Here is a 16,674-nt window from a genome sequence, read left to right as displayed (position 1 = left end):
CTTCTAGAAACGGCTATAGCACTCAGAAACGCACAGAATTTGTGGCTACTGCCCCAAGACCTGGCCAAGACTGGCCATGTCTCTATTATGGATAGAAGCACTATTCCTTATGAGAAGGTATACTTTGTATATCATCACATTCCTCAAAAATGTGGCCCTTGATATGTTGCTCTTGCTTAAGTGAATAATATTTCACCCATGCCATGCAAGCAGTCCATCCTTAACACAGTATGTTACAAGAAAGAAAAATTAAAGAAAGGGGGGTAACTTTTGGGAAGAAGAACAAGTTCAGTGGGACCAGAAAGAAGATGGGAAGATAATGGGTATTAATTTAATCAAAGTGGTTTTTATATGTAAAAACTTATGAGAGAAAAAATATATTAAATATAAATAAAAATATAAATATATTTAGAATAGTAATTTTGATGTCTGTGTTTTATTGTTTCCTTTTCTTTTTATTATATTTTAAAACTTTCTGAAATGCTAAAACCTTACCATTGTTTATTATTTTTTTAACTAATGACATCTCTAAACTTATTAAGCATAAGCATTCATTAACAGTTCTGAGATACACTTTATGACCTCTAAGTAGTCCTGAATTAGTTTTAGTTCAAACAATGGTCATGAATGGGTATTAAATTTTAAATACCTCTCTTCGCTTCTTAAGAAACAGTTTGTCCTATGATCTGTTTATTCTGATTATCCCATTATTAGATACCATCTTCTCTCTCATTCACTTACATATAAATCTTATTCGCTGACATGGTGTCCATCATCAATTGATTCCATGCAACAGTTTAACATTTGTTTTCTTAAAACTAATCCATACGTTCTTTCACAAACATATGCCCAATTTGCATTCACATGTTGTATCATTTGATACAAGGTCTGTCTGGCTCCAAAGTCATGGCAGTTGCCCTCTGTTTCATGCGCCACTGACACTACCAGTGATGAAAGGAAACTATTCTATATGATATTTTTGAGACCTTGCCTCTCTGAGGTCCCACATCCTACTCGATCAATTTATAATGAATGAGGTAGATATTTGACCATGATTATGCCTCGCACATTTCATTATTTTGACTAATCTAGAACATTACAACCAGATGTGCTTGGAGGAAATTAGTTCTAGGGGGAAGCTTGACAAGTAAGACAAAAACCGTAAAATAGCCTCAGCTGAGGGGAGTGAATGAGACGGCAAGTGCCAGAGACACTGGGGCCCAGTTCTTTGAGCTGAGTTGACAATCTGCCACAATGACTTTCTTTGGTCATTTAAATTTCCATTCCCTCTGGCATGGTAGTAAAGAACTGGGTTTCTGTTGTAGCGGTTTACAATGGGATACATGTGACAACCCTTGATCACTGTCCAGTCAGGCACTCATGCTGAAGGCATGAGACTCAGCCCTGTTTCTGTCCTCTTTCTAGCTTTCAGACTTAATCACTCATGAGATCTTATTACTACCACGTTAAAACACTCTGTCCCCTGTGTTATTGTAACATGCTGTTGATATGCTAAAGTTTTCAATCTCATTTGTTTTGCTCTATGCTGTGTGAGTATATCTTGTATAGATGTGTTAGAAGAGGTTTTCTACAATATGAATCTAACATACAGATATCTACTTCCTCCCTAAAACCCTTTGTGGTTTTAGATACCTGAGAGATGAAGTTCAAGATCATTATCGGTTAACCCTGAAACCAGTTAGGATTTGGCACCAGAATATGAAACCTCACTGTTGATCATTGTCTCGTATTACATACGTTTATTCTGTAACTTGCCATTGTCCTAAACTGTATGTTTCAGCAATGCAAAATTTCTTATAGATTCTCTCACAGTCCTCTTAATTTTCTTGCTTGCAATCCCTGCCTGTATGTCAATGAGTTTTTCCTTAACTTCAAGCATTTTCTTCTTTCCAAGAAGTGGTGTGACACCGAGGGATGAGCTCTCTGATAGGTTGTGCAATGTCAAATGGACATCCCTGAGCATGTGGTCATACAAGCCTCACTAAGGTGAGTTGTACTTACGAATTTATATGCATATTACATGTAACAAGAACAAACAATATGAGTCCGTGAATTTGAAGAGCAGTTGGGACATGGGAGCAGTTAGATGAAGGAGAGGAGGGGACAAACAACATAAATACAGTTGTCATGCACTAAATTCTAAAAGAAAGCCAACCTTATCCTTTAGACTCAGTACTGATGTCTAGAAGCCAGCTGTGCACCAGACAAGCCGATGGCGTCTGGAGTGGTATTGATTTCGGTTACAGAGGCAGCAACTGAGAGCTGAAGAATGGAGCCAATAGCAAGAAAGGCTAACACTCCCAGATGCTATTCCTTTTTCAGCTTTATAGAGGACAAACAGGGAACAAGCACCTTTGATAGTTTGTCCAAAATAACACAGTGAAATGTCGATCTTAAATGCTCATACTTTAGAAGTCCTGCATTTAGCTATCATGTGACTTGTTGACTTTCAGAGGCTAAAACCCAGAGATAGTAGCAGAAGGGGGGAAAAAAATCTAGCTTGTCAGAAATAACAGATTTGCTTTGTTTTCTTAAGCTTATTTATTTATAACTGTATTTCTCTATGGATTGATTTATCTAGACATCACAAATGATTCTTGAGATTAGGTGCGGAAAGGCCCTTGAAGAGTAGGCATGTATGGGCCTACATTCATTGTCAGTATCTCTTCTGTAATCCCCTTTTCCAAGCTTACATTCATGGCGGTTGTGGTTAGAATATAAAAGTTTCAACACATATATTCATTCCGAAAAGAAAGATCTAGTGGCATAAGGACTAGAAAAAGACTGAAAAGAAAAAAAGAAGCCAGGAGCAATAGGAAGTGAGGAAACTTGAAAGGAAAGTGAGCCCCAAAGGAGAGAGACCTGGGTACTCACTCAGCACTAAAGGCGGGGGTGTGTGTGTGTGTGTGTGTGTGTGTGCTCTCCTAGCCTGTTTCTTTGTTGCTGTGAAACCAACCCGGAGAAGAAAGGGTCTGTTTCATCTTATAACTTCCAGGTCGCACTCCACCATCTCTGAGGGAAGCCAAGGAAGGTTCTCAAGGCAGGAATTGAAGCAGAGGCCATGGAGAAGGCTGCTTACTGCCCTGCTCACTTTGCTTCTTTGTGATACCCAGAGATGGCACCAATCACAGTGGTTTGAGCTCTCCCACTTCAATGATTAATCAAGAAAATGCCACTGAATACCTGCCTTCGGGCCAATTTAATGGAGGAAATATTTCAACTGAGTCTCTGTCTTCCCACATGACTTAAGTTTGTGTCTGGCTTACAAAAGCTAAGCAGCACAAACAAGGAGTTTGTACCACGATCCATTTCACTGTGGTGCAGTTCGATGAATCTTGTAGGGACTGCAAGATACGAATAGCTTCTAGAAAGACAGCTGTCTGTTCAGAGACGGGGTGATAGATACAAGCTCTTGGAGGTTAACATGTCCACACCCTACTATAGCTATGCACTGATCCTGAAGGTCATTTATCAGCATTATAAGATAACCGCTTCTGTTATTTGATTTCTTGATCATGCGAATGGGTAAACAATGAAGGAGAAAGCAGGAGGCTCTTGATCCAGCACGGAGGGCAAGCGGGGGGGGGGGGGGGGGATTTAAGGAGACAGGGGATGAGAAGGAAGCAGTTATTTGCCACTGTTTGCTGATATTCACTGGCCAAGTGGAACCAATGTAACAGCGAACAAATTATAAAACCCACGTGTAAACAACGAGCACAGAGGGCCGCTCGGGCCCTTTCGTCGATGCAGGTGCATATTCGTATTCTGGTACCATTGGGAAATAAAACGCTATTCTGTATTCAAATGACATTAAGTTATTTACAACTAGATCTGGAAGTTTCATATTTATCATCATGAAGTTTAAAGCCAAATGTCCCTTGTTCAGGAGCACCAAAGATTAACAGATTAGAATGTTTTCCACATGTCCATTTTTACTATCAAGAGAATTTTAAAGAAGTTTTCCAGCTTCCGCAGCTGAACCAGATGTCAGTGGATTTCCACAGAGAGATGAAATTGGCAGAGTAGCCTTCTCATAACCCCAGGGTTGTTTTATCGGGGGTCAGTTTAATGTCTAGGAGCCATTTGTTGCTGAAGGCTATAAAGTTTTGGGGTCTGATCTGCCACAATTAAAGGGGAAAAAATCTGCTGACTTGCGAAACCAGCAGTATTTCTTACAACTTTTCTCACACAGCGCTGTAATTGACGCTGATGCTGGTGTAAGAACAGTAAAAGGTCTCGTTTCCACTGCATGTTTCCGGTCTCTTGTTTCAGAAACATCAGCACAGAATATTTCATCAGCCGCAGATTTTGTTGTGCAAACATGTCCGGGGGCTCTATTTACTCAATTGGTCCCTTCACTGTGTTCTCAAATGACTGAAAGATCCAGTGGATACTGACTAAAATACATTTCAGGGTAAAAAAAATAATGTTTTATTAGATTTTAATTGATAGTTTGGTTCAGAAATCATGGCCAGAAGTCTAAATGTGGTTATAATGACATACCTTAACCTCTTCTATCAAGAACTCTTAAATTCCTGTCCCTATAATTGTGAAAACATTTGAAAGTAAATGCACACTTTTAAACATAACTGTATCAAGCTACTTCTACCCCCTTTGAATAAATGAAGCATTATTAATACTTTGGATTTTCCTGCAAGCTCTGTTTGGTCATTTACCCTTCTCCAGAAAATTCTAGAAATCATTTCATGTATTTGTATAAAGTATCACAATTTGAAATATTTGAATTTCGTCTTGTTTAAACCTTTATAGATTGAAGATCTCACTTTCATGTTTCTTTCATGTTTCCCCTTCAGCTCATTTATTTTTCCTTGATCATGTTTAGTTGCTGATAATCCTGACTAAGGCATCTTCACTTCTGTTAATGTGGGACTGTCTGTCTTCTCACAGTTCCTTTGAACTATTTCATCGATTCTGTCTATGTGCCCACAGTCCTATTACTTCTCACGTTGTCTAGGTCTGCTCTGAAGGTAAACACTTTATGAGTCATACCTAAGTCTGACTTGGTGACTTTTACATCTCCATGGTTACATTACAATATTTACGTTACTATGGCAACCATAGAATCTGCTTTAAGAAATGACACAGATTTTATTGATTTTTGCATTGAATAATAAGGTCATCTTAGTGAAGACTGTCAATCACTAAGTCTTCAAAACAGAAATTTAATCATTTATTCATAAATTTAACTATTTATCCATAAATTTAACCATTTATCTAAATCTTAGTTCCCTACATACTGGCCATCTTGCTTTTCATGGAAAATCAAGTTTATTGCAAGACTAATGCCACTTTTTGGAATTTTCATGATAATATATTCATAAATTCATTACTTCATCTTATAATGATATTTGCTGTTAAGAATATCCATGTGTGCAGCTGGAGAGATGGCTCAGTGGTTAAGAGCACTGGCTGCTCTTCCAGAGGTCCTGAGTTCAATTCCCAGCAACCACATGGTGGCTCACCACCACCCACCATGTGATCTAACACACTCTTCTGGCATGCGGTGTACATGCAGATAAAGCACTCATACATAAATATTTAAAACGTAGTATCCATATAATAGTATGAGCTTTTATTTGCTGTGCTTGTGTACTGAAATTTTGTTACATTTTGGTTTTAATAGTTTTCCTAAAGTCTCTTTGGAGGTTTTAAATATACAATTAGGATATCTGGAATGATAATTATTTTACTTTACCTTTTTCCTATCTATGTCTTATACTTCTGTTCTGCTTAGAAACTCCTACATTGTTAGTAATCTCAATGATTCTTTTATTTTTCTTTGTTTTCATTATTTTTTTCATACTCTATACTTTGAGCATATCTGTCCCATCTACTCCCAGATCTTCATGGCCATAGACACACACCCAATTTCATGCTCTCTCTCTCTCTCTCTCTCTCTCTCTCTCTCTCTCTCTCTCACACACACACACACACACACACACACACACACACACACACACAAAACAAAAATGAAAATCATAACAAACAAAAACATATAAGACAAAAGCAAAACAAAACAAAAAACAAACAGTCTCCCTCCCTCCCCCAAAAACACACGGAGTAGTTCTGTGTTGGACAGCTACTTCCGGCCATATTGCTCTGGCTTGTGGATGATATACCCAGTGACACTCCACTGGAGAAAATTGATTTTCCTTTCTTATATCAATTGCAGATAAATTCTCGGTTAGGAGTGAAAAGAATGTAAATGATTTCCCAAGTCATTTGAGATGATCATAAATCTGTTTTCCTTTATTGTATTGATATATTATGCAGTCTGATTTCTGATTATTTCTACTGATCTATCTAAAAATATAAAATGGTTGTAAGAGTCAGAATACCAGAATGCCTTCTGAAACAATCTTTCATAGAAATGGCTACATAAACAAGACTTGAACAATTCCAATATCAATAGACAGGCCAATGTGGAAGGACAAAAATATGGCATGGGGTCCCTATTCTAAACAAAGAAATACAGGCAAGTAAAGACTGCTGAGAGATGAAGAATTAGCTTTTCCAAGGATGAGTGCCTTAACTGACTACCCAATACAAAATGGTCAGTCCTGAAACCATATGCATATAAACAACACTTTAAATAGAATCTCCAGGTTGTATTTATATATTTATGTGTGTGTGCCGGTCCAAGAGAGGTTGAAAGAGAAAATGGAGGGGGAAATGATAACTCAGGGTGGGGGGATACTGGGAGGGAATTGCCCTCTCAGAGGTGAAGGATCAGGGTATGGGAGAAGGAACTCTGCTTGGGGGAGAACGAGGGGGACAACATTTTGGGATGCAAACAAATAAATAAACACATAAATTTAAAATAAATGAATGGGTAATGAACTGAAGCATTCAATGCCTCATGACTGCATAAATATCACATCACATTGGGGTTTCGGCAGCAGTGACTGCTTCTAAAGTAACTACTTTCTTGTCAGGTCTGGTGACATGGGTCAATCAATTGAGTGGACCAGGATTTGAATTTAGATCCCTAGCACCACATAAACTCTAGGCATAGCAGTGGTGCCTCTCTGTGTGACCACAGTGCTGAAATCTAACTTAATGGCCTGCAGGCTCTGAACCATCCTGTATCAAAAATACGTGGAGAGCAAGCGAGGGTGATAAATGAGAGTGAAAGATGACTAAGAGGGACTGCAGTCTTCTACCAGTGTGTGTGTGTGTGTATGTGTGTGTGTGTGTGTGTGTGTGTGTGTGTATGCACATATACACATATACAAACATATAACACACAGAGAGACAGAGACATACACACAAAGAGAAGACAGGCAGAAGGGAGTAAAAGAGAGGGAGAGAAAAAGTGAGGTGGGGACAGAAGAAGGGAGAGAGAGTAAGAAGATTATCTAGGAAATACCTTACATATGGTTTATTTTTCAATGATATAAGACAAATTTCAAATCTTTAGTGGGGAAGAAATTCAGTCAGATTTCATTGACTTTTCTGATGTAGAAATCATGTTCAGCTAATTAACACTAGACCGTACTTCATTCAGACAAGCTTGCAATGGCTGAAAGGGGATTCCACATCAGATTCTCTCTGTGCTAAATGGATATGTTTACTATACTTAGGGGAAAGTGTGCCTCTGGGATATCATTCCTCACTAGTATTTTCCTACTAAATGTAGATCACATCCCTCATCAAAGAAGTTTCTTTTGTAGGAGAGTGTTACAAATACAACCACAGTAAAACCCTACACCTGGGACTCGGGGAACATTCTGGAAGAGACAGTAGAAATGTGGTAAGAACCAGAAGACCAGGAAGTCTTGTGTGAGGCTATAACAAACCTGCCTACCCAAGGCCTAAACCATTCCAACGCTGGTTGATATCCCAGTGTAGGTGGGGCCCCACCTCCAGACCAACATCGCTATTAACTGCTGAGAGTAGAAATCACGCTCCTGATTTGTTATCCGATATCAAGTAATTGGCCCAGAAAACACACGCAAGCCACACTGAATGGTCTCAGGCTTGCGTTCTTATGTTTACTGGACTGGTATCTTGGTAATAAAAATGATTTACTCTGTGGAAGGGTAAAAATCTGTGCTTTCTTGGATTAATCTAATGTTATCCTTTTGAAGTCATGCTGTCTTTTCTTACAGCTGAAGCGTATACTAATACTCTGTGTTCCACATTATTTTCAAGAAGTTTTCCAATATGTCTGTGTAGAAAAGAAGCAAGTGCTGGAGAATTTGCCCAGTAGTTAAGAACTTTGGCTGCTGGTTCAGGGGACCAAGGTTAGATTCCCAAGACCCACATGGCAGTGCACATCTGTGTATAACTACCGTTGCAGGAAATCAGCTGACCTCTGTTGACCTCAGGGGATGCCAGTCATGCACATGGGGTACACAGATAGGCAGGCAAAACCCTCACGAATGAAAAATAATAAAATAAGACAAAAAAGTAAATTAATTTACAGAACAGAACATCTATTCTGTGGGCTCTGACTTTCAATAGAAAAGAGTAAGTATGGGTTATGTAAACAAATGTCTCCTTCCAGAGTGCTTACTAAAGTAAAAACATATTCAAAATCATGAGCCTTATTTAGTTATCTATAGTTACAGTGAGAGAAATGAAAAGGAAACTAATATTCAAGCACACCCTTTAAACCTCTTTTTTTTTTACCTCATAAAATTAGTCTTAAAAATATTTCCCACTTCCTATAGGGAAAGGTTTTCCCCCCCCCGAGAAACTGCTCAAGGTGAAAACATGCTTAATATAAATACGTTTAATCTTTTATTTATGGATAAGCTAAGCTGATCTTAGAATCTCTTAGCTTCATTATTTGGATAATTTTCTCATATTTTTTCATAGGTTGACAAACTATTTTCAATCCTGATTTGAAGAGGTGAAAGTGATTAGCAATATTAGAAAATGTCCTTAGAGTACAAAGAGCAGACTTATTCAACAGCACCAGGAAAGACCAAATTCAAAGCAGAAAGTCAATAGTCAGAGAGTTCAGTAATTGCAAGTCATACACTCTGGAGTCCCTCCCTGGAAGCAGCCAAATGTTTCCAGTTGTCTATAAATCTCTTCACCATGGAATGGACTCTACAGTACAAATTATTTGTTTCAACTGTGATGAATTATTGTACGCTGTTCACTGACCTAAAAATATTTACTGAATACCTTCTGTGACAATACACAGATAAGCACTATGAGGCACACTCATTTTTTAAAGTATCACTTTTATTTAGGTATGTGTGTGTATGACATGTGAGTGTAATGCACATATGTGCAGGTGCTAGTGGTTCCCGGGACCTGGAGCTACAGATGGTTGTGAGGCATCAAACAGAACCCAGGTCCTCTGTAAGAGCACCAAATGCTCATAAGCATCAAGTTACCTCTCCAGCTACATGGCTTTCTTCAGGAATATTTTCACATGATTATATAGATGTGAAAGTCATAGTAATGTGCTTATGCAATAATCAAGATTTAACCCAGCTTATAAATTTAAGTTACATTGACTTATTTTTTAAATATGTACAAATGCAATAAGGGCCTACTAATTTGTTTCCATATTACTTTTTTATAGTTTTGTCTAATTTTGGGTTAGTGTACACGATTACTCAGGAAACATGGAGATTGTAGCAGCTTGTACAATCCTGACCCTAGGTATAATTTGGTTTGGTTTTGTTTTGTTTTGTTTTTACCGATTAAACAATGTGGAAACCTCACTTGGCACCATATCCTGTAATCGCAGCACTACAGAGGTGGGGGCAGGAGGATAAGGAATTCCAGATAATCTTAGAATATTTCAGAAGCTTGAGGCTAGACCCTAGTACTCAGGTGCCTGGTAGCACATTCCTGGAATTCCAGCACTGGGAAAGAGGAGATGGGTAAATCCCTGGGATTCAGTGGCCAACCAGTCCCACGGTGAGCTGCAGTTCCTTGTGAAAGATCCTGTCTCAAAAACCAAGTACCCAAAGACTATACATGGACTGACCCAGGGCTCCAACTGCATATGTAGCAGAGGATAGCCTTGTTGGGCACCAGTGGAAGGGGAAGCCCTTGGTCCTGCCAAGGTTGGACCCCCAGTGCAGGGGAATATGGGGGAAGGGTAGTAAGGGGGATGTATGGGGGAAATACCCATATGGGGGAGGGGAGAGGATGGGGACTTATGGACAGGAAACCGGAAAGGGGAATAACATACATTTGAAATGTAAGTAAAGAAATACACCTAATAAAAATTTTTAAAAAAATAATGGGGGGGATGCCGGAAAGTCAACCCGGGGCCCCATAGTCTAAATATACTTACCGCTAAGCCTGGTCAATTATCTCTCATCAATAAAGAAGCATCTCAGTGCATTCTGAGACGATAGTGGAAAAATAAAAACCAAGGTATAAAGTAAGAACATAGGAGGTAGTTTGTTATAGCCCTGTTTAGGAGACTAATAATGTCACATGGAAATTCAATCCTCTCATACCTAATTTCTTCAAGACTTTTATTACACAGGGGGATATATCTTGTATCTGCTGAGCCATCACTGAATCTTTGGCTTAAAACCAATTTAATGGTGGTATACAATTGTTTCATTGTTATAGTGAATCAAATTTCCAAGTATTTCATTGAAATTCTTTGTATCTATTTCATTAATATAAATTGTTTCTTCTTTCTGTTTGTCATTATCACTATTTTCTTTTCTTTTGGAGTTTGAGAACTTTTTCCTTGAAAAAAATATATTGGATGGAGTTGGTTCTCTGGAGATCTGGTAGAATTTGGCAGTGTATCTATCTGTTCCAGGAATAGACTTGTTGCGGTTTTTCATTACTACTTTAGCCTCATTATTTGTTAGTGACTGTGTTTGGTCATCTGCATTCTCTTGGTTCATTTTAAGTAGGTCATGTGTGTTTAAAAATTCATCTACATCTTTATGCTTCTCAACTTGTTGAAATAGTCCAAATTTTTCCCTAATTATCCTTTAACTTTTGAAAATCTGTATAATATTCTATTTTTTCTCTGATTTTATTAAGTTTTCTTCTGGTTAGTTAGACCTTTCATCAACTTTGTTATTTTCAAAGAGCAAACTTTCTCTTGCTTGATCTTCTGTATTATTCTTTAAGGGTGCTTATTAATGTCTGCTCTGATCATTATTAGTTCTCTACATCTATTGAATTACTGTTTGGCTAGTTTTTGTCTAATTATTCTTTTTTTAGACTAAGAGTACATCACTAGTTTGTGATTTGAGATCCTTTTGTTTAAGATGCCAAACACAGAGATAAGGATTTCCGACTTACAACTGCCTTAATTGTGTCCCATAGGTATTCATAACTCAACTTTTCATTTTAATTTAATGCTGAGATTTTTTAAAATATCATTTCTCTCCTTGCTATATCACTATCCAACCAATTATCCACAAATATATTGTCCAATCTCTCTGTTTTCTTTTTGTCTATCTGTTCTTCTAATAGGATTTATTCTTACCGAGCTTTCCTGGGTGTCAACCTCTCTCCTCTCTCTCTCTCTCTCTCTCTCTCTCTCTCTCTCTCTCTCTCTCTCTCTCTCTCTCCCCCTCCATCCCCCCTTTCTGTTTTCTGTATTGTTGACTTATGTGTTGGTCATTAATTATTTTAGCTTTTTTTCTTTTAATAATAGAATACCTTTGTTTCTCCTCCAGCTTTTAAAGTTAATTTTCTGGGTACAGCAATGGTGACTGGAAGCCTTGCTATTCAGTAGTCTCTTTTTCCTTTGCCTGAGAGTTCCTGCTGCAGTTTGGTGCTATCTGATAGATTTCTTGTGATATTACTCATGTCTCAGAGCTCTCTATACCTTTCCTCTTGGCTGTGCACTTAGAATTTTAACCATAAAATGGTATGGAGGAGGTTCTCCTGGTCTTTTTCAGTTGGAGGTCCATAATTGTCCTTTACTTAAATGTCCCCCTAAGGAATTTTCCTGTTCTTTCTTGGTGACTTTCTACCTCTCTATGACGTGTAGCTGTTCTGCCACCTCCTTCCCAACTTCTGCAGCCGTTTCTCTCTTTCTCCTCCCGTAACGTGGGATCTCCTTTGGCACAGAGGAAGCCCCTCGTTCACAATCTTACCCCAGAAGTCCCCTGCATCCTCCTCTTGCTGGTACATCTATTTTACTTAGCTGTTTCAAATGTATCAGATAAGTGAACAATGTCTAATGCATGCAATTACAAAATATATTTGCTGCCCAATGCTGTGAACTACGGTTCTATTCATAAATAAGATGCATGCTAAATGTTCATATGGTCGGCTAAGGCAGTAACTGCAATGACTGTCACGAGTTTGCCAACTGCAACCATGATCAAGGCATTCTTCTGGAAATTCTGTGACTTGTCTCAATTTTGCACAATTACACCCTCTGTAACAAGTACGAAGTGAAAAACAGAAAGGCTTGGATAGGTAGTAGTGGAAATTGTTTTAAATCCTCTTTGAAAGCCACATAAACCAATTACATTAAGAAAAACTTGTAGTTTGGTGGCATTTTAACATGGTTTAGTCAGAGTCTACATAAAACCATGAATGCTTTTGATGTAAAAATTAGGTTAATAATTTAGTCTCTCTAAAAGAGAATAATAAACATATGGAAAGCATTATAAAGAAAGGCACACTAGCTAGAGGTCTATTAAATCCAAGGGGAAGAAAGCATGTAGTATTTCTTCATGAGAAACGCTGGGCTTTCTGTATGGAAGTGCTACTTGCAGCGTTGGGTCTAATTTGCTTTACCCAATTATGCTTTACCCAATTATGAAGGCTCAAAACATTTTAATGGAGAAAAATGAGCAATTGTTTTATATTAAGTAGATTAACCAATTTGTTAAACTGGTGTTTTATTTGGGGATTTGGGGAATATGAAACAGGATAAAACTCGGCTTTTGCATAAACTTGGAGACAAGTATGTAGGGCCGTGTATGTTTCTTCCATCACTAAAGTGTTGTGCACTTTATCACCTCGTTCTCTTAGTCTATTGATTTTGTGGAGGTATAAATATCCCACGCGTACATCTATAATCAGAATATTTTCTCTATATTAAAAGTATCTGATAGCTATGAATTATTGATGTCCACATACCCAAGTGGTCCTATGAGTTACATGTTTAAGTAATTAGAAAAACACAATAAAACTTGAAAATCCAAGAAAGGTCCCTGCACTAGCTGACTGGATGTGCTTTCCAGACTGAAGGGGACATTTCATTTATAACTCCCATTTATTTCCTCCCACTGCAGCCAACTTTCTGTGTATTACATGTCTCCTTGCCTTAATAGTAACTTCTAGTTTGGAACACTGCAAGCTGTTTCTCCTCCCCTAAATGAAAGCAAAATGATAGCCACTCTACATACACCACAAATTTTACTAGAAACCACTTCAAAGATTCCATTAAAGTGCAGTACGGCCACTGCTTCCTGAAGCCAAGGTTAGCCATGATCCTAATGAAGCTGGGTTCACTCATTTCCCCTACATTGAAACACATAGGCTTTCCCCCCACCAAAATTCTTCTTATCTAAATTTAAACCTCCTTGTTTCATTGTTGTTGTTGCCATTTCTATTAAAAGGTGGGGTTAGAAATGGTCTCTGGTAGGCTTCTCTTTATCCAGGACTATTAGAGACTAGGACCTATATGTGTCTACAGTGACATTCCAAGCCATACCCAGCTGTCTTCAATGGAATTAGAATTATAAAAGACTTAAATGTAGTGTGAAATATTTATAGTTTTTAGAACGTGGGAATGGATGTGTCTTCTTCCGGTGTTAGTGTCTTACCGAACTGTGCAACCCAAAGCCACACTGACACACATGTAAGAAAGAAATAGCTAAGATTTTGAAGCACAAGTATCCTTTGCCCACCTCTGCTTTTGGCCATTTTTTCAATTGTTTATTTACAGTGGGCTCTCAGTCCTCATAACATGTTTTCAAATATACAAGTTGCTGTGACACTTTTTAACCCATGTCTTTAAAATGAAACCTTAAAGCTCATAGATAATATGGAGCTGGAAGAATACCACTGCTTTCTCAGGCGACCATCTTGCCTCCCTCCTGCCTTCTGTCCGTACTTTGCATAGAGATTGTATATATGGGAAAGGATACAACAGAAAATATGATCACAGGTTCTTAGAGTTTTTATGAACTCCCAAAGGAACCGATAAGACTATAATAATCACCTCTTCCCTGATTTTTCCCTAACACACACACACACACACACACATACACACACACACACACACACACACACACACACAATTTGTGAAGAGTTTAGTGCAAATTTAAACTTAGCATTCCTTCAGAACAGACATTATTAGAAAGACTGACCTGCAACTATCTTAAAGTAATTCATTTGGTTTGTCTTTGAAATTCAATGGAAAGCAAATTCTTTTTTTTTTTTTTTGTTTGTTTGTTTCTATTTTTTTTTATTTTTTATTTTTTTTATTATCTTGAGTATTTCTTATATACATTTCAAGAGTTATTCCCTTTCCCGGTTTCCGGACAGACATCACCCTCCCCCCTCCCCTTCCTTGTGGGTGTTCCCGTCCCAAACCTCCCCCCATTGCCACCCTCCCCCCACCAGTCTAGTTCACTGGGGGTTCAGTCTTAGCAGGACCCAGGGCTTCCCCTTCCACTGGTGCTCTTACTAGGATATTCATTGCTACCTATGGGGACAGAGTCCAGGGTCAGTCCATGTATAGTCTTTAGGTAGTGGCTTAGTCCCTGGAAGCTCTGGTTGCTTGACATTGTTGTACTTTTGGGGTCTCGAGCACCTTCAAGCTCTTCCAGTTCTTTCTCTGATTCCTTCAACGGGGGACCTATTCTCAGTTCAGTGGTTTGCTGCTGGCATTCGCCTCTGTATTTGGAAAGCAAATTCTTAACTCAGAGAAATGCAATGAAATATGAAAATTTTGATATATAAAGAGACATTTTCTATTTTCCATTTATAATCAATGTCATAAAAAATAAACATGCGTATCTTCCTTGGATGGGGTAAATTGTGTTATTGTTGTTATTGTTTGTTGTGTTGTTATTGTTGTTGCTGTTGTTGTAATTGTTATTGTTGTTTGTGATGGTTTGATATGCTTGGTTCAGGGAGTGGCACTATTGGGATATGTGGCCTTGTTGGAATAGGTGTATCACTGAAGGCTTAAGACCTTCACCCTAGCTGCCTGGAAGTCAGTCTTCTACTAGCTGCCTTCAGACAAAGATGTAGAACTCTCAGCTCCTCCTATACCATGCCTGCCTGGATGCTGCCGTGTTCCTACCTTGATGTTACTGGACTAAACCTCTGAACCTGTAAGCCAGTCCCAATTAAATGTTGTCCTTTATAAGATTTGCCTTGGTCATGTGTGTGTTCACAGCAGTAAAACCCTAAGACAGAAGTTGGAACCAGGAATGGGGTATTTCTGTGATAGGCCTGACCATGCTTTTCTTTGGAAGACTATGGATTTGGGAACTTTGGGTTTGAAAAGCCATGGAATACTTTAAGTGGAGCTTAATGGGCCAAAATAGTAGGACTATGGAAGACAGTGAAACTGAGGGTCATTTTAACTGTGTAGGCCTGCTGGTCTAAGAGGTATCCGTGGAAAAGAACTTTAATATGTGTCAAGAGACTGTTTTTGTGATGTTTTGGTGAAGAACGTGGCTGCTTTTTGCCAGTGTCTGAAGATGCTACCTGAGGCTAAGAAAAAGAGATGTATATTATTAATTGCATTGACAAAGGAAATCTCAGAAACACCCATTATAGACTGTATTTTCTAGTTAAGTCTCATGAAGAGCATTTTAAACAAGCATAGCAAACTGAGAAAGGAAAAATATCAAATACATGGTTTGAGTATTAAAGGGGCACCAGGAAGTGAAATGGAGCTGAATCCTGTCTGTGTTCTAGGAGAGAGCAGATTAAGGAAGTAGTAACTTTGGGGCAAGATGTCACCCAGATAAATTTAGATCAAGGCATGGCAGTAAAAGCCTTTAATTCCAGGAGACAAAGACAAACAGATCTCTGGGTTCAAGGCCAGCTTAGAACAGAGCAAGTTCTAGGTAAAGAAAAACTTAAATCCAGGTTTGGTGGCACAAAGCTTTAATCCCAGTGCTTAGGAGACAGGCATGCAGATCTTTTGAGTTCAAAGTCAGTCTACAGAGCAAGTTACAGGACAGCCAAGCTTAGGCAGTGAAGAAACTGGAAAAGAGGAAGCTGGTGATCATGTAATAGAACAAGGGGGCCATGTTCCAGCTTCAGCAAGCATCAGAACTCAGCAGCTTTGGCCAAGTGGCTCTGGCTTTAGAATCCAGAATAGAAGGGACTATTGGGACAATTGATTCTAAGAAATTAGTGGTTATTAAGAAGAGACCAGCATCAGTGACATGAAATCTTCTGAGAAGTGTTTTCTAGGAACACAAGGATATTCCAGAAATAGCCAAGGTTGTACCTCATGCTGCAGATGTACTTGGAAATGTATAACAGTCACCCAGGTGGTACTCATTTTAAAGGGATGAAGAGGTTATGGAGAACAGCTGAGGCTTGGTACTGTGACAAGTCATAAAAAGCAATTGGTAGAAGGGTAGCCTCAGTTGCAGTTGATGGCCCAGGAGTGAAGGGATCATGCAAAAGATTTGAGGCCTGGCACCATGAAGGGAGCCTATAAGAGGCTATTGGTGAAGCCGAGTTGCAACA

At 38.6% G+C, this 16,674-nt stretch overlaps 1 protein-coding gene across 4 annotated transcripts in view; it reads right to left on the bottom strand.

Annotated features, from left to right (window-relative positions):
* Hmgcll1 (3-hydroxy-3-methylglutaryl-CoA lyase like 1) overlaps positions 1-16,674 on the bottom strand; it is a 129,820-nt gene that overhangs the window by 42,707 nt on the left and 70,439 nt on the right. Inside the window, exon 8 of one of the 4 annotated variants that reach the window (XM_087563110.1) lies at positions 13,544-14,853. Within the exon in view, the coding sequence (XP_087419236.1) occupies positions 14,827-14,853 (27 nt within the window). The 3' untranslated portion in view covers positions 13,544-14,826. 4 annotated transcript variants of the gene reach the window in all.

Source organism: Rattus norvegicus, chromosome 8 (genome assembly GCF_021556685.1).
Source record: "Rattus norvegicus strain SHRSP/BbbUtx chromosome 8, alternate assembly SHRSP_T2T, whole genome shotgun sequence".
Taxonomy (NCBI): Eukaryota; Metazoa; Chordata; class Mammalia; order Rodentia; family Muridae; genus Rattus; species Rattus norvegicus.
Note: the sequence above shows the minus strand (reverse complement) of the source record. Positions and strands in the feature narration are given on the sequence as shown.